General features: G+C 37.1%; 1 protein-coding gene across 1 annotated transcript; it reads left to right on the forward strand.

Moving 5' to 3' along the window:
- Positions 1–430: 430 nt before the first annotated feature.
- Smp_145040 (hypothetical protein) lies at positions 431–17,566 on the forward strand (the record flags this gene model as incomplete). The annotated part of the gene is made up of 7 exons (XM_018797236.1): positions 431–1,535; positions 1,626–1,864; positions 5,174–5,402; positions 12,408–12,515; positions 14,403–14,564; positions 15,225–15,398; positions 16,842–17,566. The coding sequence occupies 7 exons, from the start codon at positions 431–433 to the stop codon at positions 16,922–16,924; spliced, it is 2,100 nt and encodes a 699-aa protein (XP_018652298.1). The 3' UTR covers positions 16,925–17,566.
- Between the last annotated feature and the right edge of the window lie 6,705 nt (positions 17,567–24,271).

A 24,271-nucleotide genomic window follows, 5' to 3' on the forward strand; every position in this document is an offset into this window, starting at 1 on the left:
CAACTTCGTGGATTGGTTGAAGTTAGACATTAACACCATCGGATGCCGACTCAGTGGTCTGTCGGTTAAGTGCTCTAGCGCGAGACTGGTAGGTCTTGGGTTCGAGGCGGGATTGTGGATGCGCACTGCTGAGGAGTACCACAATAGGATGAAACGGCCGTCCATTGCTTCCGGGTTTTTCCTGGTAGTCTAGCTTCAACTGACTCACGCTTTCAACTAATAATAAGTGTAAAATGACTTAAGTGACTTTTGTTATAAATATTATCACTATTACTAACCCCTAACTCATATCGTCTGTAATGTAATTCTGTTATTTATAATGATTTAAATGCCCCGAATTTACTGTCCCTAATAGTAACTTTGTCAGTAGTCATAATGATAATTGCTTAAATTAAGTTACTTTTGATACTTTTGTTCATTATAGAAAAAAATGAATAAGAATGAATTCACTACAATTGATACACAATATGCTAAAGAACAAGAACATCAAAGTGTTTCATCAATATTTACATCAAGAAAGAATTTTATGGAATGGTTTCGATCATTCTTCGATAGATCTTTGTTAATATATCAACTGTTTTATTTTTCTTATTATGCTGCATTTGGTTCACTTTTCCCGCTTATATCAATCTATTTTAAACAACTTGGATTGAATGCTTTACAATGTGGTATTCTAAGTGGGACAAGATCATTAGTCGAGTGTTTTGCTGCACCATTTTGGACTGCATTAGCTGATAAATGGAAGAAAGGCAAGATGTTTGTTTTAGTTAGTTTATTCTTCGCCATGGCATTCACACTTGGCTTAGGATTTGTACGTCCAACACCAGAAGGTTGTTTAGTAAGTTTACCAAGATCAACAAGATATAATGCTACAACAAGTGATGATGAAGAAGGTTTAATTTTGAGCATTATTCAACCTTATAAAGCATCAAGATATGATGATGTTAAATCTGTTGATATGGATAGAGATTTAGCCTTGAAAATTCGTAATCAATTAGGACAATCACCACTTTATCTAAACACTAAACTATTAGTATCTCCACCAAAAATGAAAGCGACACGTTGGGGTACAGGTGTTGGACAACAGACTGGTGATCAAAATCTTTATGCAAGAACACAAGCCTATCATGATCCTACCCAATTTCCACCTGGAAGTCTTGTTATGCCTCTTTATTCTACAGTTGTTTATGGTCAAACAAAAATCAATCAAATATTCATTGTAATCCTATTGTTGGTACTTTTTAGTGAACTTATGTCTTGTGCTGCTATACCAATTGTTGATGCAGCAGTTTTACAACAAAGTGGAATAGATTTTTGTAATAATTATGAAAAACAACGTATATTTGGTTCAATTGGTTGGGCATTATCAATGTTTTTCATTGGTTTAATATTAGATCATTCTACAAGTTTTCCTGACTATCCATGTTTACATCCTGGTTATCGTGAAAAAAATTACATGGTAAACTTTGCAACATATTCAGTTTTTATTGCATTCGCTTTATTCATTGCAACACAATTCACTTTTCAATATGAAGGTGATTCAGAGAGTATGTATTTCAAATTAGTAAAAGATAAAATGGCTAGAACATTTTTCGGTAGAACAACAAAAAGTCGTTCAAAGTTAGTCAATGAAGATGATGATGAAGATGTTGATGCAAAAGATTGGAAACCTGATCCATTAATTCATGAAATAGAAACAGGAAAAGTTGTTAGCAAAGAAAAATCTAAACATAGTAATGAAGAAATCTTAGAACAACAACTTGGAATCAAAATTGTTCAAAAAAATAATGATGGAGTTAAGTTAAAAAGTCAAAGTACAATAGATGCACAACAAGAAGAATTAGCTGCTGCAGCTCAATTAAAAGTAAGTAAACTAATAGTAATTATGATTATAACATGTATGGAGTTGTTTATGATTAGTTGGTGAATTATTGAACTACTAAGGAACAATAAATCGGATTTTACATTCTATTATTGGACGTCACAGAAGTTATCACTAACTTGCCATCTGCAGTGGCTTAGCTTCATAAATCAATCACCTTGATAATCGTTATTATATAAATCCCAAACGGTGTTTGAATTCAGAAGACAATAAGAATCTGTGACCACAGTTTATTAGCGGATAGTACAGATAATAAAGTTACAAGCACATTCGGAGTAGAGAGGCTAGTGTGTGTGTGCCATTTGAAAAGTTGTTTACTAATCATGTAACAGTAAACATATTTGAGATTTTTAATTCGATTAATTCTTTAATACTAATGACTTACGAACAAAATCTATTTTCTGTAAGAGAAAAACATTTTGAGTACTTACCACTCCTATTACGAGAAACGAATATCCTAGGCTTGATCAATAATCAATCTATGGATGTTTACTATTAAAGACACTTGAACTAAGAAATATCATTTATTTTGCTTCCTTTAATTCTTAATTATCCTTGAGTTTATTATTCGTTCATAATGAAATTTTACTTCAAATGTCCAAAAATTCCCATTTTAACAATGACTGGTTAATAGAGATCTTTTCCTAATAAATTACTATTAAAAGTCATTGATTTAAACATTTTATGTAATTCAGTGAATATCAAGGTTTTTAGTAAGCAACGATGGATAGTGGCTAGCAGTGGAATCCAGGACGCACGTTTCCTCCTATTTGGAACTCGTCAAACAAACAATACTAAGTGAATATAAACTTCACCCCATTGCACATGCAAGTGGCTATCAGGACTCAGTAGCTGAGTGGATAAGGTGATGTCGTTTGAAGCGAAAGGTACTGGGTTCGAGTCTCAGAGTGAACATCAACTCCCAGATGCAGGCACATCCAGCTGACCAGTTCCAAATAGGACGAAACACGCGTCCTGGATTCCACTACCAGCTACTATCCATCTTTGCTTATAATGCTCGTGAATTAAGGCTATATTGAGGCAATACGCACAGTATACACATATGCCAATAAGAGACTGATCAATTGCAGTCCTATACATCAATGGGAAGATTCAAACAATTTAATATAGAAAACCATTTTTGTTTCTATCTACTTTCATAATAATCATCATCAATAAATATAATGAATTATCTTTCAACCCAAAAAGATTTAAAAAAAGAGACCAGATTATATACTGAACTTTGAGAGAAAATGTTTGAATTCATTGAATGAGATTTATGAATTATGCTGGAAAGTAAAATTAACTACTTGCAATTACAGTGAAAAAAAAGGTTTTATTTTCTTCAAGAAAAACACTAGCAAATATTTTATGATTGAGATGATGGATCGATTTGATGTTAGACCACCACTGAAAACATGGAAGCACTGGACGGTCCTTTCGTCCTATCATAGTCGAGTAATTTCGTGGATTGGTTAAGGTTAGACATTAACACCGTTGGATGATAGCTCAATGGTTTAGAAGTTAAGCATTCGCGCGCGAGACCGGAGTGATCATGGAGGCGCACTACTGAAGAGTCCCACAATAGGACGAAACAACCGTCCAGTGCTTCTAGGTTTACAATGGTAGTCTAACATCAATCGGTTCATGGTTTCAATCAAAAATTTAGTAATCTCCATAACCCTATACTGATAACTACAAAATGTGTTGGAAATGTAAATGAATTCATCTAAAAAAAATGTATAAAATTATCACAAGTTGGTAACTAGTGCAACAATTTTTTTAAGATAAAGTTGTAAGATACAAACTTCTCAAATGAGTTGAGATCAATTTCTGCAGAAGTGACAAACACTAGTACTGCAGTGAACAAGAACACAAGCGGGAACAATCAAATGTATTTAAGCACAAAATTACAGAACGTCTTAGTAAATTCACAACCATACAGTAAATGCTGCATTTGCAAAATATTCATCAATTATCTCAGACTTCATTGTTCTTTCGTTTCCATACCAATCGCCCTCTGTTCTCGTTCTCTTTTCTTCGATCTTCTTAACCTTCTAGCAACAGATAATTCACTTTTGATTAGTGATGCATACTACTTATATCTGAAGACATCAGTAGCACACACCACAATACTGTTATAATCTATTTTGAATTTCATTTCATTATATGCATGTCAATATTAGATAAATACTGTTCACTAATTAGATTTTGTGGTACTCGGAAGCGTTCATAACCTGTGATTGACATATTTAAATCCTATTTCTAGGATACTTTTGCATACTTCTCTGATTGTTGTTAAAGCATCATACATCTTCAGTAATCTTTTTTTCATATGGAAGGAATCCTTGTTTGATTGATAATATCCATTCGACATAATAAATATTCATTTTGCTTTAACGCATATAAGTTTATCATGTATGTTAGTCACACTAACTAATTCGATCACAAAGCTGATCTACAATTGTCAACTGAATAGATTTCAACATTAAACCAGAATCATTAATTAACCAATGAAGATAAATCAAATACCGAATAGTATAGTCACGTTTTATTTGTTTATTCACAAACGACTAATCAAGGATGAACATGAAAGTTACAAAACTCTTTAGTCACACCAGAATATAAACTAAAAATATTCCAGATGTGTTGATGAGTTTGAATAGTCTGTATTTTCCACGATAAAAATTGAAAGCTATATCAGTAATCGTACTGTGATGTGGGTTACTGATATCCACATAAGTAGTATATGGTGATGGTCGAACATTGAATGTATTTCAGTAGAAGATCGATAATGAGAGAATGAGAACAACACGCAATTGTTACGAAAATGCATGAACAATTATAATCGGAGACTATGAATGGATATTTGTAGAAGGACCAGTCAAAATTGAGACAATTGATTGTTATTTTGCAAATTAGCTGTTCATTATATGGTTCTCATATTCTGTAATGTTGTGCTAAAATACATCCAATTGTCCCCACCAGTGTTCTTGTTCACTACAGTACAACTCATTCCTGTTCTTACTAACATTTAAACAATAATTACAGTGTTAGGAAATGTTGGATTATACTGTAATTGTGATCCAGAGAATCTATTCTACATTACTAAAAAGAATAATAAGAAGGTAGCTCCTGATCTTCAAAACGAATTATCATGATTTTCAACCAATCAAATAATCTTTAATATTCAGAATCCTTCTAAATTTTCATAAATGTATATGTATATATATTCTTGTTTTTTTTTTGATGAAAATGAATGTTAATTTCTGTGTATATAATTAATACCAGGTAACAAGTTGGTTTCGTGCATTGAAACAATTTCGTCAACCAAGTCTATTGGCATTCTTATTCGTTATATGGTTTATGGGTTTGGGTTTAGGTCAAGTATTCACATTTTTATTTTGGCATATGCAAGAATTAAATGGTTCACCAACATTATTTGGTATTGCATCAATTATCAATCATGTATCCGAGATATTGATGTATCAATTTAGTAAACAAATTATTGATAAAATTGGTTAGTATTTGAGATTAATTCTTGTTGAATGTTATTAAACTGTATAAACTGTTCAAGTTTTAATTTGTAGGAAGATTTTAACTAATAATTATTTCATAGTTGAGATCATGAGTCAATTGAAGCTAGACCACCATGAAAAACCGGGGGTCACTGGAAGGCCTTTTCCTCCCATAGTGGTACTCCTCAGAAGAGCGCATCCACGATCCCGCCTCTCTAGATTCGAACCCAGGACTTATCAGTCTCGTGCAAAAACCATAGAGCACTGACAATACTTCATTATGTTTTGAAACTCAGCTCTTCTGATAATTAAGCCTCCCTAACAAAACAGGAATTCCATTACGAATTGATTCAAGCCTTTCAGATGAATACTCTGAAGTTCTAGGAAAGAAGCCGTTATGATAATAAAACGATTATACGAATGGACTGAAGCTGAAAGATATGAACGACTTGATTTAAATAATCTAACCCGATGGTTTTGAGCTCATGATGCAAACCGAGATTCAATCCTGTGTGGAAATATGGATATACAGTGTTTAGAAGTTAAAACATTCTCATTTGCAGAGTTGAACCATTTAAATTGATGTTTCTAACAAAAACTATATTCATATTTATGTCTATATTAAGTAATTATAATATGACAGTTAATTTTTTGGCGAGACTATAGTTTATGGACGACCTATGAACGAATTTCAAGTTACCTTGAGAAATATTAGCCAATCAGGAAGCAGTCAGTATGAAGTAAAAATATACTATACAAAACCAAAGAATTAAGGTGGATACACTTCTTTCAAATGGTCCAAAAACTTGTCAAGGTTAGAAAGAGGTTCAAAGGTTCTAAAACCGTAATGTATATTGTAGAGGAACTCATCTATTTGGCTCCATAATAGTCGGTCTCTGGTGCCATGATAAGGTCGCGAATCTCTCTCAGCCTCGAACACATAGGTTCATTATTGTTTGTGTGTACTCCAGTTGTATAAGCTTGTCATTTTTATTACGCATATATCCCTACAATACTCACACCACTGAACAGCCGAAGCTGTTACAGTAACACATGCGAATATTGTAGCCAATTTCACTGGTGCTTTTATTATACAGTTTGCGGTAATTATTATAATTTGTCTTAGTCTTAATCTGGTTCGAGAGGAAAAGGTTCCTATTCTAGCAGAGATCTTCCGACAATATCACGGTAGTTTTCACAAGGTCTACAAGTCATTTGATTACTGCAATTACAAATAAAAGAACTTCTCAGTAGTCCCATTTATTGTAGCCGCTTAATTATCACGTCTTCTCTAAAATCCTCTGTGAATCGATCGTACATGAGCATCAGGTTGTAGTGGATGTCGAGTCGTGGACGGACTATGATCACCACTACTATTCGATTACGCGTACAAATATGACTTGGTTCCCTTGATAGCCCGTAAACCAGAAGGCTTTACTAGTCCAGATCAAGTATATTTATTGGCGATCTCGTGGTATCGAAATAATACCGAGACGTGCCAAAGAGTACAAGCGAACAAGCAGTGCGTGAGCAAGCTCGAACCAAACCAGGCGGTATATGGAACAAGAAGTGAAACGGATACAGTTAAACAAATACAGTAAAACAATCTCTGGTACAATTGGTTACAATAATAATAATTGTTTCTATTATTCCAATCGTGTTCTTATCGAGACTGGCCGGTCACTACAGGAGCCCCCCGCTAGAAAGGATTTACACTTTCGATACGTAGCGGTTTCATTCGTGGGACTGATCGCGAAACGTGCAATTGTAGGACGAAAACGTTGGCAGAACAGGGAGTGATCGTTGATCCTCGAGTTGCCACCAAAAGTCTTTGACGTAGAACGGTACCAGAAGGAACGTGCTGTATTGATTGCTTGGATTAGCATGCTACACCAGAGTGGTTTGTATCCAGAATCTGAAGGTTGCGTTCGTAGAGGTCCGGACCAGAAACGCTGCAGACGTAGGACGAAACCAGATTGAGCCAAGGAACCAGATGCGACCAGGATAACCATGTTCGGGACCAAATGTATACCATACGTATTTGGAGCCAGAGAGGTCGACTGAGTACGTTGACTAGAGCGTGGGTGATCAGGCCAGCTTTCGCCAAAGTTTACTAAAGTCGACGATACCAGAACAGCGATGGTCAGAGGCGTAGGCTCGGGGTAAACAAAAAAAATGATAGAAAAAGAGAAAAGTGTAGATTTCTTGTAGTATAGGGGTAGATTCCTATACTGTATCCGTAGTTGGTTATGAGGTTAGTCGAGAAAGCGTACGGGTAAGCGTACTCGGCGACCAGAACGTGAGACGGTAGTCTCGTTCGAACCTCGTGAGCCTGCAATCTCATCCGCAGTCAAGGGCGGTGTGGTCTGCAGGTCTGGACGTGAGACGGAAGTCTCGTCCGTAGACGGGGCAGATGACACGTGCTGTTGACTGGGACGTGAGAATGAGGTCTCAGGTGCATCTAGCGTGGGATCCGAAGTAGATGTAGAAATCCCGCTAGAAGCTCTGATGGGTCTAACATTGGGTCTCGGCTTATCAGGTATAGCACTGTCATCGACGTGTGCTGGCTTGAGACGATCAATGCTGACTGTTTCGATGCGGCCACGTCGATCAACCTTGAAGGTCTTTTCGTGACGGGAAATCACGTGAAAAGGTCCTTCGTAAGGCTGTTGTAGAGGTTTGCGTACCGAATCTACTCGTATGAAAACATGTGAACAGGTAGATAACTCTCGAGGGAGAGCGACCTGTCGATGTTGTATACGAGTTGACACCGGAGTCAGTGTTCGCATGAATGCAGACAGTCGTTGGACGTAGTCTGATTCGCCGAACTTAGTGCTGCTCCGTGGTGTGAAAAATTCCCCAGGCAGACGCAATGTCGTGCCGTAAACAAGTTCAGCGGCGGAACATTGAATATCTGCCTTTAGACTCGTTCTGATTCCCAGGAGGACGAGCGGAAGGGTTTCGTACCAATTGTTGTTTTCGTGTGCTCGAAGAGCACTTTTAAGTTGGCGATGAAACCGTTCAACTAAACCGTTTGATGCTGGATGGTAGGCGGTAGTGCGTATGCGTTCCGTACCAAGCAGCCGTGTTAGTGAGGAGAATAATGCGGACTCAAATTGTTGTCCTCGGTCAGTCGTGACAGTCGAGGGACAACCGTACAGAGCTATCCATCGTTATACGAAGCGGTGAGCAACTGTCTCCGCCGTAATAGACGTGATGGGAATAGCTTCGGGCCATCTTGTGAAACGATCAATGCATGTGAGTATGTGATCATACCCGTGCGATGGTGGTAATGGTCCTACAATGTCTATGTGAACGTGATCGAAGCGAGCATCAGGCGTAGCGAAAGTGCCAATAGGGGCAGCTACGTGCCTGTGCACTTTTGATCGTTGACATTGTAAACATTGTTTTACCCACATACGGACATCTTTATTCATTGACGGCCAGACGTATCGTGCAGCTATGAGGCGTAGGGTGGCTGCGATACCAGGATGAGATAGACCATGAAGGGCATCAAAGACGAGACGGCGATAAGCGGAGGGTACGATGGGTCGAGGGAGGCCCGTGGAAGTATCGCATAGGATAGTACCAGAGCTAGTAGCTAGGGGTACTTCCCGGCATTGAAGGGACGTAGACTGTTGTGCTTCCGTGCATGAAGTATCGTTTGCTTGGGCGGCGGCCATAGCAGGTAGATCGAGCACTGGCAAAGTAACTGCATTCAGTTGGATACGTGATAAAGCATCAGCAACACAGTTCGACTCGCCTTTGACGTGACGAAGGTCTGTCGTGAACTGGGAGATATAGTCCAAATGTCTGCACTCTCGTGGTGAGTAGCGGTCAGACTTGGTATGCAGAGCATACGTTAAGGGCTTATGGTCGGTGAATAAGATGAACTTACGACCTTCTACAGCGTGCCGGAAATGTTTGATGGCGCAGTAGGCTGCTAGCAGTTCGCGACCAAAAGCGCTATATCTCGTCTCCGTGGGAGTGAGGCGTCGTGAGAAAAATTCGAGGGGCTGCCAACTACCGGAGATATTCTGTTGCATAACGGCTCCTATGGCGAAATCCGATGCATCAACCGCTATACTAAGCGTGGCTGATGGGTCAGGATGCACGAGAAGTGTGGCTTGAGCTAGGGCCGTTTTGATATCTGAAAATGCAGTACGTGCGGCGTCGTTCCATTCCAGTTTGCGTGGATTACCGCGAAGTAAATCGGTTAACGGTCGTAACTGTTCTGCTGCGTGCGAAATGAAGCGTCGGTAGAAGTTGACCAAACCGAGAAATGCCTTCAGTTCCTTGAGTGTGGACGGTACAGTGTACTCCATTATAGTACGTACTTTATCCTCACAAGGTAGAATACCCTCATGCTTAATAACATGACCTAAGAATTTCATTTCCTTCTTCCCGAGTTCACACTTATCGGGGTTGACTATTATTCCATTATCCGAAAGGCGCTGGAATAGTAGCGTCAGGTGTTGATAATGTTCATCTACGTTTGATGATGCGATTAGCAGGTCATCAATATAGACGTGAACAAAGTCTAGGTCTCGTACAATGCTATCGATAAACCTTTGGAAAGTTTGAGCAGCATTCCGTAATCCAAATGGCATTCGTAGGAACTCAAATAAACCGAAAGGAGTCGTGATAGCAGTTTTCTCTATATCTTCAAGAGCGACTGGGATCTGGTGATATGCTCGTACCAGATCGATCTTGGAAAAAATTGTCGTGCCCTTGAGTGATGCCGTGATGTCATGTATGTGGGGGATGGGATAGCTATCGAAACGTGTAGCTGTGTTTAACGCTCGGTAGTCTCCGCATGGTCTCCAACTAACCCCATCCTTCTTTTGAACCATGTGGAGAGGTGAGGCCCAAGGACTGTGAGAAGGACGAATAATACCAGTAGCTAGTAAATTGTCAAACTCACGTTTAGCGAAAGCTAATTTGTCCGGTGCCAGTCGGCGAGGTCTTGCCGTGACTGGTGGTCCGCGGGTGACTATGTGGTGTACCACACGATTGGTCACCGATGGAGTCTCCTCGAGAGGTTTAGTTAATTTGGGGAATTTCTGAAATAAAACGTGGAATAAATCGTCACGCGAATGAAATACACCTGTGATTCGGTACGCGTTTGTGTGGGCTTTAGAGCCCATAAAGTTGCTGTTCGACGAAATATCAATTAGCTGCAGCCTACGTGAATCGACTAGCAATTCATAGTGCTGTAGGAAATCGATACCGAGTATAGCTGTGGGAACATCAGCAATGATGAACGTCCACAGATACTGTCGTCGGTTGCTCAGGTTGACCGTAAGTTGTCGTGTACCATAGGTGGGAATGACTGAGCCATTCGCAGCGCGTAGTCGAAGCATAGTGGCTTGAGACTTACTGTTACCGATAGGTACGACAGAAACTTGGGCACCCGTATCCACAAGGTACCTAGCGTTGGTGCGATAATCGTGCACGTAAAATAAACGGCCAACCTGAGGTGAAGTGCCGGCGAGTACGGCCGCATTTATTCGCCGGCTGAGAAGTTTCCCGCCTTGTATGAGCAGGGAGCTCGACAATGACGGGCACCGGCTCCGAAAGCACGGTGAAAACAGCACCAACCTGGACTCGCTTCCGAAACCGCCTTCTGGCGTGGCTTGGAAGATGCCCGCTTGGGGCGAGTCGTTATGGCTTTTCGAGATTGTGACCTGGGTCGGGGGACGTAGGGGGCTGGCACATTTGCGCGGTCTCGAAAACTGAGACGAGTATGGATACATCTGTCCCTATCCCCATGAGCCGGAGGTCGTCTAGCATCGAGATCAATGTTAGAACGGGAAGTACTAGCAACCAAATAGTCGTCTTTGGTGTTAACTCGTGCTAGAATCTTATCTGCTATGAGGGCCACCTTGTTGAGCGGGGTGTCCTCGAGCAGAGCCGTAAGGGTTGGCTGGATACTGACTGGTAAGGCTTCGAACCACAACTCTTTGACTATCTCAGAGTCAACTGTCATGTTTCCTGCAAGGGATTGCAGGCGCGTGAGGTGGTGGCTCGGCTTAGCATCACCCATAGGGTGACGTGCTAAAAGTGTCCTCAATCGTTCCTCTCTTGATGGGAGGAAATGTCGAAGGATGGCATCCTTAAGACGGTCATAAACGTTTGGAACGTTGGGATTGAGGACAACCTCACGGACAGCGGTTAGGTGATCCCCGGGCAATGATTCCAAAGCGTAGGCGTACTTCTGCCTTTGATTGGTTATGCGGCGGATCTCAAATTGAGATTCCAGTGCCGCGAACCAGACTTCTGGATCATGAGGGATGAAAGGAACCGGTCGAAAACTGATAACCTGTATCTCGGAGTCTATCATATTTATGTTATTCTTATCGTTATCTACCATATTAAGTTGCCAAAATATTATATATTGAAAAATATCAATACGAATATATGCAACAGATGTGGATAGATAAATAGACTCACCGGATTGATCTGGTTTGGAGAATTGGCCAAGTTTGACTTGTGCTCGATGGATTGGGTTACCAGCTGTATTGCGTGTTCCAACAACGGCTCACCAGTTGTAGTGGATGTCGAGTCGTGGACGGACTATGATCACCACTACTATTCGATTACGCGTACAAATATGACTTGGTTCCCTTGATAGCCCGTAAACCAGAAGGCTTTACTAGTCCAGATCAAGTATATTTATTGGCGATCTCGTGGTATCGAAATAATACCGAGACGTGCCAAAGAGTACAAGCGAACAAGCAGTGCGTGAGCAAGCTCGAACCAAACCAGGCGGTATATGGAACAAGAAGTGAAACGGATACAGTTAAACAAATACAGTAAAACAATCTCTGGTACAATTGGTTACAATAATAATAATTGTTTCTATTATTCCAATCGTGTTCTTATCGAGACTGGCCGGTCACTACAAGGTATTGAAATTAGCGCTGTGACCTTGAAATCCCTCAAACGCTTCTGATTGGCTCGTCCATAAATTATAGTCTCGCCAATTTCTTTTTCTAAATCTTTAGGTCATATAAAAGTTCTGTATTTGGGATTAGTTGGTAATGTGGCAAGATTTCTCTATGTCTCTTGGATCACAAATCCATGGTGGATACTTCCTTTTGAATTTATACAAGGTGATTCAACATTGTATATTACTATTTTTTATAAAAGAATGTTAATATCAAGAACTTTATTTTTATACACTCAAGATAATATATAGGTTAAGAGTATTTGAACTTATTCAGTGAACATAAAGGTCAATAAGGTGGAAATAAAATTTATGGATGACCTTGAGATGTCCATCTACTTACTAAATTCTAATGACGGTTACAAATTAGTGTGAAGAATCAGGATTAAGATTTACTGTTTAGCGTTACGGTTAGGAATTGCAGCTAGGGGTTTCATCATAAAATGAAATTAGCTATGATTCTGAAATACTATTTAGCCATTTGGACGAATGAATTTCGCTCCAAAATCCAAGACCAGCTATCTTGAACCTGATTGGTTCGTCCAGAAGTTATAGTCTCGCCGCCAAAGTCCTATTTTCAAATTGTTTCACAGTAATACAAGGTATGGAAAGCATTAAACTGGGAGTGACGTCATGATAGAATAGTGATTATTTCAGTGCAAACATAGGCTTGTATTAGACATAGTAGGGGATATCTCCAACTTAATCCAAAATTGTCTTCGTTGGAGCTTTAAAACACATATTAAGGCAGCGAGTTCTACTCGTTAACAAATAGTTGTGATAATCGATATTCAGCTGGCAGGTAGTTGACAATGAGTTTGTGAAGATTTTCAAGTGTTTCAGTGGGTTTATCCTTAAAGTAAATGAGAAAACTGAAAGAATGATAGATACAAGATAATAATTCAGTGAAGTACGTACAACTTTAGGCAACTAAATGCTCTGTGAACTACTCAAAGGGTACCAAAGTTTTTAAGAGCTACTACCCTGTAGTGTATGATAATTTTTCGTTTTTTCACCAATGCTAATGTTAACTGAAAAATCATTGAAAACAAGTAGACTCTAGGTAACAGTTTCATCTCTGTTTAGGAAGGGTGCACACATAACATCACATAGAATAGAAGTTGCAATTTTCAAGCTAAAGGTTCCTTACATTAATGATATAAGGAAATTCTCAGAGAATCATCTTATTTAAGAATGTTATCATAACTTGAATTATTGTTGATGATTTATATCTCACCATACATTATTCATAATTTTCAATACTCATCTATACAACAGAATTATGCAGAAGTCAACATAACTTGTATTGTTTAGTTGTCGATTAATAACTGTTTGATAGGTCAAATAAATTCACCCATCAGTTGTTTAGTAAAATCTTCAAAAATAGTGAACCTTGAAACAGGATAACGACTGTTTTAAGGGAGAATCATAGAAAATCAACAGACTCTTGATAATTGGTTTAAGCTATGACATTCAGTTTTATGAATCTCATACAAAACGTCAGCTCCTTCGGGATATCAGATACACCTTGTTGACATATAACAACCAGCACAAAACCTACGTTCTGTGTCTTCTACCATCTGCTGATAACCAACTAGCATCATAACATAATGCTCATGATTTCAGGTCACTTAGACTAATGTTTACTTTGGGATTTAATCGATAGAAACCGATCAGAACTAAGCGCTAGACAAACATGATAATTATTATCACTCAATGATCAACAAATGTAGACAGACAATATATTTATACTTCTAGCTAAACGTGCTTTTCCACAGATTAGAATAAAGAAGAATTTTCAAACCAGTTTCACGGATAATAACTTATGGTGGAAAACTCATTTTAATAAATAACAAGAAAGAAATTGAAAAACACAAAAAAATTCCAATGGACATGAAGTAAAGTAAATCAAGTAAACTTCCTAAAGGTCTCTATGTTTAAGAAGATATAGTTAGTTACTTATAATGGTAAGTATTATATTGATTTGAATAATAGATAATGATTCTATCAGATTCCCAATGATATTGTGTTCTTCCTCTGAAACCTTTTTCAGGTCTTACACATGCTGGTGTATGGGTAGCCTGTTGTTCATATATTATGCAAGCATTCCAGCCGGAGTTTCGTTCATCAACATTAGGATTTCTTCGTGCAATACATTATGGTTTGGGACGTGGTTTAGGTGCCATATTTGGTGGACTTGTTATATCTAGTTATGGTAAATAATAATTGAGATTTTTTGGAAATGTTATCCTCTTTATTTGATAATATTGCATTATTTAAATTAAATGGTTCAATTGAGAAGCTTTCATTGTCCTTCTTGATATAAGCATCTCCTACTTCAAATAAAATAAAACCTTTTATTAAACATTATTTCTATGTCTTAATTTCTCCAGGAGCGTTCATCTCATGAAGACTGTAAATATGTCTTGCTGATTAGAGCCAAATAACTAGAATTTCATCTCCTGAAGTTCCTGCTGATTGTTTATAATCATTTAACATTAAAAACCGGCGAATTTTCTTGACTAAGATATAATTCAGATCTAGGCTACAGTAAATTTATTTCTCATTGTTCAGCTTGTACTCTCATACCGCTGATTGGTGGGATAGGTACAAAGGATTATTGAATATCTAATACTTGTTCTCTGATTAGTTAATATTGTACCGACTTATCTAGAGAAAGATTCTAACGTTAGTAACAAAAGACTTTTTGGAAAGATAATAAATCAATATGAACTTCCTGGTGAGATTAAAATAAATGTATATCAATATATAACTTGAGTATATTTTGTAAATGTTCACTATGGATTTTAATCCCATTACTTAAAACACTTAACCTTTAAAGAATTTTTTTCTGTTAATTAACTATATCTATCAGGAACTCCAACAATGTTTAGAGTGTATGGAGCAGCATCAGCTTTAGTTCTATTAGGATTTCTTTTATTGAACTATTTAATGCCGATTCCAGCGGCCAGTGAAGAATCAAATGAAGATGATAAAATGTATGGACAAATTCCATCAGATGGACGTAGTTCGAATACAGGACAATTTGGTAAGTATTGTCTCTGTCTCTCTCTCTTCCTGTCACACACACACACACGCACACACTTTAAACGACTTCATGTGTCGAAAATCAAATTACTATTACAATTTACCCACACAAAATCAAGATTAAAAGTCTGATTCTGGACAATTCACCAATTTATACAGTTATCTTTTTAACCATTTTGATACCCTGATAATAAATCTTATTAGTAAAAGATTCACAAATACATCGAGTTTTCAATAGTGAGTTATTCCTATATGTAATATGAATTACTTTTTCTAATTTAAGTCAGTATTACCTGTCTAATGATAGAATAAAATAACTAGTTGGGGTGATCCAGAAAATTTCTCGCAATAGACAAGAAAGACTGTAATTATTAGGAAGCATGTTATCCAATCAACGTTGACTAGAAGTTTTGCTAGAAACATGATCATTACAATAAACTTCTCATCAACTTATTGCTGTCATTTCCAATCCTTAATCAGATCATGATTGGAAACTACTTGAAAACCTGTTACTAACATTCAAGTTCTAATTGATTGGAAAATTAGTGACATACAAACTGATTTCATTCAATCCCCTATGAAATTTAATCATATTTCTTTCATGTTACTATTTTGTGTTTAAGCATACAATCTTCTTACGTAACAAACCAGTTCTTCAGTAGTCTCTATCACGAAACCTTAAACATACACTGTACTTTCCACTCTAGTTAACGGATTGAGTAAAATCAGAGTAGAGATAGTTGAGTTCAGTGAATTAAAGTTAGAGTTATAATCATAGTTGAAATCATGAGTCAATTGAAGCTAGACAACCATGGAAAACCTGGAAGCACTGGACGGCCGTTTCATCCTACTATGGGACTCCTAAGCAGTGCGCATCCACGATCCCACCTCGCGAGATTCGAACCCAGGACCTACCAGTCTCGCACCAGAGCGCTTCAAAATACATGTCCTAGAGTTCTAGTGAGAAGCAGTGACTAGTGTAGTTCAACCACGTCTGTTGTGAGATAACAACTCACTGAAGACAATCGGTGAACGGCTGCTCAAACCTCGTGGATTGGTTGAAGTTAGACATTAATACTGTTGGATGCCGGCTCAGTGGTCTGTCGATTAAGTGCTCTGGCGCGAGACTAGTAGGTCCTGGGTTCGAATCTCGCGAGGTGGAATTGTGGGTCCGCACTGCTGAGGAGTCCCACAATAGGACGAAACGGCCGTCCAGTGCTTCCAGGTTTTCCATGGTTGTCTAGCTTCAAGTGACTCATGATTTTAACTACTGAAATCTCCACAAAACCCATTCTGATTAGAGTTATAAATAATTAGTTTAATGCAAACATATGAGGTAAGACATTTTGTCCATAAGTAACAAATCAATTTTTTATTACTTTCCTATATTTAAAAAAAGAACACTTGGAAAATTACATTTTATTGTACTTTTGTTTAAAACAAGGTAATGTATTCCAAACAACTGAAGTAACTCATGACTACTATTTACAAAACGAACAAAAACCAAATCAGTTCCAGCGACAATAATAACAACAAACATCATAATTCATTATCTTGGACTCAATAACAGTGCAGATATAATTCATTAACTTCAACAAGAATCAATCGTCATACGATCTATGATTTTATGACTACTAGCAACAACAAAAACAAAAAGGACAAGCCACAAGTTGGTTGTGAATGTTATTTCGAATTCTTTTTTTTTCTTAAAAAAGACATTACTTCTCTAGCCTTTTCTTACATACAGTTACTTAGTTAAAATCACTTTTTCAGAATGTTTCTTTATCTCTTCTTTAAAAAAACCCGCCTTTTTACCATTTAAAAAAGGGAAATTTATAAAATAAGGTATTGGGTATTTTACTTTGTTACCATGTAAACAATTTCTTAAATTATTCCAAACGTATTTATCATTAATAAATTGACTTATAACTACAAATATGAACTTTGATGAAAACTTCTTTTGGTCATTTAATTAATCATTTTATTGTTATATTGAATAAATTCATGTCAGGTGATAACAATGACATGGATATTCATTAAAATGGTTGTGAATTGATTCCTTTATGCTATAACGGATACATATATATGTAATTTTGCTTCTTCTTCTTCTCCCCCTTCTCCTTCTTCTTCTTATGCATTTAATCACTGTACCCTCTGGTACATTGAGACAAGAAAAAGAGGCCAAACTATTTTTTCTTTCTCCAAAAGAGAATATTCATTTAAAATAAACAAGAACAGCAACTGATAACAATATGTTGATGAAAGTATTTACTTCATTCACATTCTAATTCAACATACTTAATATTTATTTATGTATTAGATATTCCATGATTATCAGTAATCTTTTACTCAATCACTATATATGTATACAAATAAGAAAGAATTTATAGATGTAAGTCTATTCATTGTTTAAATTAGGGAGTGTTTTATCAGAAAAAAATGGATAGTAACTAATAAGTATACAAGACAAACTGAATATCTTGAATAGATAATTCTCTATGTTTTAAGATTTGACTTTTGTATACAGATAGCTATGACTATTTCAAATTGTTTTCTATTTCTAAAAGTAGGTCGAGTGCCAACAGTTTACGCGAAGGTTTAACAAGAAATTGAATAATTGTGATATCATAATGTTTATCAGCATTTTTCATACAGAACCATGTATTTCGATTTTGATATTCAGATTTATCGAAGAGATTAAACTCAAACGCTATTCAGACTCAGTCTGATAAGTCATCACGACGAAAGAGATTTAAGTATCTGTTCTAGTTCTGGAAATATGATTCAGTTGAAATACGTTCATTCACTTACTAAATGCTTTTAATCAAGAGTCACTCAAAATGAAAAGACTGGGAAGGATTAGTGGTTATACTTGCCGAACTGAATAATATGTACGAAACTACTTCCTATGTTACTAATTCTACCGAAGTTATGTAGTTGATAACCTGGGCTAGATTATCAAATCTGTTGCACCAATGGTCTGAATTGTCTGCACTTCATAAGTACTGATGGCCTTGAAACGTGGGATCTGTTTGACCTTCCCGACATACGTAAATTGAAGGCTCCAATGCGTAGTTTGGAGTGAGGTTTCAGTAGACCTGGGAGAGTATTTCGCGCACTAGAATGTTGGCCATGATAACACGTGAGGAGGAAGTCGAAGGAGGAATTATGAAGTTGATATTCGAGATAGGAGGAATAATATGAATTGAAGAGAGGAATCGATTATGAATACAGTGGTATTAAGTGCTTTTTGAGATGTGAGGGCGGTTACCACTTCCCTGTTGCCCACAACGTGGAAGGGTTCCTCTAGTGGTACCTGGAAAGAAAATTGTGTTAGAGTTGGTCTTATTGACCTGAGAGCGTGACCGCAGTGCCCAAGGGACAACTTCTTGAGGGCAGTCACACATGACCTTTTTGTGGGTTATTTTTGTGTTAGCTCTGTACTTGTTGAGACCTTACAGCCGGAGACGGAAATCCGTGGGATAAGGTGAGGTGCACATTTTCAGGGTCGACCTTTTCTAACCCCACCCCTCCTTGTAGGAAGGCAGCATAGCTGTTATGCTAGTTGTTTGAGGAAAACACATTACTGTACAGTCAGCAGTACGACTTCGCCCTCGGACCTTGGGTTTGCTGCTTTCAGTCTTACCGCTCTTCAACCAATCTGCCTGGTATGCTAGGACTTTGAGGAACGGTTTTTCTAGCCAGTATAGCTCGGTCAGTACATCACGATGGGCAACCCTTTCCACCCCGTCAAGGCGTTCGCAGCAGTCGGGCTCCCGACATACAATATGCCAATACTTATCAGGTCTATCAGTATCAAAATATAAACCTTTAGTTTACAGTATAGAAAAGTATGTCTGAAAATTTCGACAGGTGTAGTTAGGTATTTTTATTAACAAAAAATTATTTGTAAAAGTATCTTTCCATGCACTGAACAGTGAACTCTTCTTAAAATCCAGATGGACTTTTCCCGTCGCATTTCATTTCTTCATATGCACATTTTTTGTTCGCGTTAATTAATCATCCTCTACTAATGTTATGAATCTTTTTTCTTTTTTCTGTTTGATTAACAATATCCTTATAAATCTGTATAACCTGTTAATAGCGAACAAGAGTTGACTTGCAACAGAGAAGTCTGTTAGACTTTGTTTAACATTTAGACCTTGCATTTGATTGGATTCAACTATTATCCACGCTCTTACTGCTTGACTAACCTAACTATTCAGAATAATGAGGAATCTGTACTGTCATGAAGACGAATAAAACACTCACAACTAATGCTTGTTTACATTCAGAGGAATTATCCAGATAAAGGTATATATACAATGACCGTAAAAGAAGATTACAATTGTTCCTTCGTATTTCCACCTCAGTTTACATGAATTTACCATGTATTCCATGTGCATATTTAGATCTGTCGCACATCTTAAGAATATGTTACCGAATAAATTTTCATTACTCAAATAGGAAAACCGAGTTAATCCCAATTTCAAGTTTGTATTTGATCAGGAAATGAAAGAATGGACGGAAACCCGCAAGTTCAAATTCCTTATTCAAAACATTGATTGTCATTTATAGGTCTTGTTTTTAAAAGATAACTAAAATATGACTTTGAAAAAAAGTAGATTGTACCAGCAAGGAATTTTTTAAACAGTAGAGCTTAGAAACCGGAATAATGGGACATATGAATCGTGTAAGTAAAACAAAGGAGCTTATTTATGTTCAACATTTGTGCTTTGAAACAGAAAACTCAAAACAAATAATAACAACGGAAGTTACTCAAAAGTCGACGAAGTTTTTAAAAATAGTGGTAGAAATCTGGTTCACAGGTACTACCTTTAGATATATGAATATATTCATTGAAACCATGAATCGATCTAGGTCAGACAACCACTGAAAACCTGGAAGCATAAAACAATCTGCTTAATGACAATTATCCTTAATTATTGTGAGAATCTACCTGGATTAAGTGACTTCAAATTCGTTAATGATAAAATAAATCAGTAGGTTGACTTTAAGTCATATGGAATACTAATTATAATAAGGAATACATTATCAAGTTCTTACAAGGTATTGAAATATTGCCAGAAGTACTGACTTGAGAACGCATAAATAATATGAATATAAACAAGTTTAATGGAAACAATATGGATTGATTTTTTTACACTGATTTTTAAAGTTAGTGGTCAGGGGTGAGGTCCAAGTTTAAAATTAGCGATAGGATAGAGTTGGGGTTAGGTGTAAAAGTTAAGTTTATTCCATACAAACAAAAATAAATTCACTACAGACGGAGATATAGCCAACTTGAGAGAGTCCATTATGATTGTGAGAACAATATATCCTTTGTGAGGCATTTTATTTTCTATTAAAAGTGATAAATCTTCATTAGCTGGTCTGTAATCGAATGAAATGAGTAAAACTAATTTCAAGAACGTCTTCGATACCTGTCAAGCTTGACACCATACTCAGAGTTTATTTACCAATGAATAGGTTTGCTATCACTCTTTAGGCTTTTCCTGATATCTGTAGGTATTTATGATCATATCAGTAATAACAAAAAGAAAGAAAGAAAAGAGTATACAGACATGTTTGACACCAGCCCTTACTTGTGATACATCTGTGAGCTGTTCTCCATCCATAACCTTGAAGTTCAGTCCCTCATATGAGTTTCGTGTTATGATGAAGATCTTCATTGGTACTCAGTACTACCAAAGAAGATTCCACAGGGTTCTCGTATCCACACTCAAATACTCCTAGAGGGCTTCAAGTATAATAACTAGGTCAATCCAAATGATTATTCAACAGTGATCCAAAGTTCGTAATTTGCTTTATATATAATTGATCTTTGAGAAAGTCAGCTTGTCTTCTGTTGTTATTATTAGTAGTAGTACTGGTTTTATTCAATATTTTATATTTAGTACAATAAATCCCTAGTCTGAGAATTTAGTAAGTCTTTCTTCCAGTTAGTGAATACTCTTCTTAAAACTTTTTCTGTGCTTACTGTAACGAAAATAACATACTGAAAACCCCTCAAAAGTGTTTTATTGAACAGTATTGTTATTTCTTTGTTCTTTCCCCAGCCTCGTATTTTAACTTTTACTCGGGTCTCTTGTGTTCACGTTTTATATCCTTCAGTCTTCTTTGTCTTAAGTTTTATTATCCAACGTTGGTTAAGGATCTACCTTTACTACTTAATTTTACTGTCTCATCTTCCCAGGCCGTTGACAGTGAGGTCATTTTAACTGAACTTCAGGATATGGATCGGTTCACTTGATGATTGTTGACCTGTGAACGGTTATTCGAATTCTTACAAGCAGATATTTTATACCACCTTGTTAGATATCCTCTTATTGATAATGAGATTCCGAACACTTATTTATTGTCCATTCGTTTTGCTGTTAAGCACGTTATTTTGTGCTAGAGAAACCTCAGAGTGTATAGGCTGCACCGTTTGCGTTATTTTCTATTTTTGATATCATGTGTTTGCTTTCTTAAATTAGAAACGTTTAGATTAAGTATGGAGTTCGTGTTTTGACACAATTTAAACGAGTTACTCAAAAAGGCTTCGTACATTACACAGAAGTACGTAATTTGGCCTAATTATTTAAATTTTGGTTTGTTAGCTCTACAGTTAGATCAAATACTGGAGTTCCGGCCGTTACTCTGACTGTATGCGATATCTCTATAGTTCTCATACTTACTAAGATCTCCTTTCTTTAGTATCTTGATGTGCTGTTCTTCTTTTCAGCTTGTTGACAATGACTTTTCTATTCAGATTTTTTTGAAGGGAACACAAAACATCTTTGCAGTCGCATCTATACTAGATATCAGTGCTTCAGCCGGAATGGTATTTGATCCTGATGCTTTGTTATTTTTGGTTTGTTTGATAACCTTGCGAGTCTCTTTTACGGTTGATGGAGTATCATCTATAAGGTCTGTATGTGAGGCTTCGATGTCCAGTGGATCCAGGACTGCCGGTCTATTCAACAACTCCTTTGTCTCTCTACCCACCAATTCTGTCACTGTTGATCCTCATTGACTGGTTCCCTCTGTTAAATATAACAAAGCGTCTAACCACAAGACTGTTAAACGCGTGAAACCGAAGTTCACAAAAAAGCAATTTGCCTGAAAGGTGCTTCTTTACTGAAGAATAAACACAAATTAGTTAGAAACCTCACATCGTAAAGTATCTGTGGCGCTTAGCTCATCTGTATGTTTCAAATAAAAAAAGATTCCTGCACTAATAAGGTAAAGAATAATTGTGACATTTGATAGTGCAAATAACAGCTGATACCTATGTCAAATCTTGATAATAGTTTATCAACTAGCAAAAAGAAAGCCAAATGCAAACAACTATGGAAGCCGTTGCGTTTAAACAACGACTCAATGACCTGACCAAATTGAAAGTAACTACTAAAGGGGTTGATAATACAGTAAATACAGTAAACGTTATAAATATATGTAAATATTTTAGAGTATTACATGACAAACCTGCGTTACAACATACGCGTAGAAACTAATAGAAATATAACTATTTACTGAGTATTAGTAGTTAGTATATGACAATACAAACACAAAAATAGGTCAGCACGGGAGAATAAGGACAGAGAGCGTAAAAATATATAACACTCTTTGTTATGACTAGTTGCAAGCTTCTTAACTGTATGAAATAGTTTTCCCGCGTTCCATTCTTTTACAGTTTTTCTGCCACCGTAGTTAAATCGTCTTCGCATTTATGCTTATCAACTTTAATATTCCTTTTCACTCGTTCGCGTTTTTCTGTCTACTCAGCTTTTCCCCTAACTTTCTCTTCTGTTCAGGACTTGTAATGTCTAGTACTGATGCACACTCGCATGATTCATCCTAGCTTTTGAACAAACCTTAATAACTCAAACAATGGGTGACTATTGGGTCGTTTTTGCATTCATAATAACTGTCGTTTAAATAGGAAATTCTGATCTCTACAAGAAATACTTATCTTACTTTAACGTACTTACCTTAATGTCCTCCACGCCCCTATGTGCATGTTTATCACCTAGTATTTTTATCTAATGCCTGTTGCTTTGCCACACCACGCAGAATTTATTTCCGTCTGTATTAAAGCTTGCAATTGGTAGAGCAAGTTGGCACGTTTGTTTTCCACGTTCTTCTTTGCTTCGTTTCCTTTGTCTGTCTGGAGTAACGATTGTTTTAAATATATGTATTTAAAGTTCGACTTAGTTATTCTCTAACGTTAAACAAGTTGGCAATTATATAATAAGGGGAGCTGGTATGTGTATTTTATTGACATCATCAGTGAACATAATTGGATAGAGATTAACGGGTGGCAAAAGACTGTTGGTGGAAGTTTTATGTGTCAGCACGTAATGCTAAAGTGGCCGAAAGAAGGATAGGAAATGAATGCTCTCGAGTGCTGTGTGGTGACAGCAAGTGTAAGAAAGAGTTAACTACAATTGAGTCTGAGGAAACAGGCTTAAAGTCCTGAGAGTAAAGATTAAGACGAATGGTTATATTAACAAAGACAGGAAGTCATGTATAATCCGGGTTACGTCGAAAGTACCACCCATCAGATGAACAGACTTCGTCATCTGCCAGAGACAACGCGGAAAGAAGAATTGTGATGTAAAACGTTAGGCTACAGAATCGGGTCATGGAGGCGTACCCTAGTGTCTGCAAAATGAGAAGTTGACGTATGAGTGTCAATCTTACGTTTTTCACGAATAGATAACTTAGGTCTCACTAGATGTTTGTTCAATTCTATATCACCTTGTCTTCTTGCTTGTAGTCCCCACCTTCGTAAACCAGTGAGTCCATACTTTCCAGTGGTTCCAGTGGTTCTGAGAAAAACAGAAGGGGCGTTCTCTAAACAGGCTT

The sequence above is a fragment of the Schistosoma mansoni genome, chromosome 4 (assembly GCF_000237925.1).
Source record: "Schistosoma mansoni strain Puerto Rico chromosome 4, complete genome".
In the NCBI taxonomy this organism is placed as follows: Eukaryota; Metazoa; Platyhelminthes; class Trematoda; order Strigeidida; family Schistosomatidae; genus Schistosoma; species Schistosoma mansoni.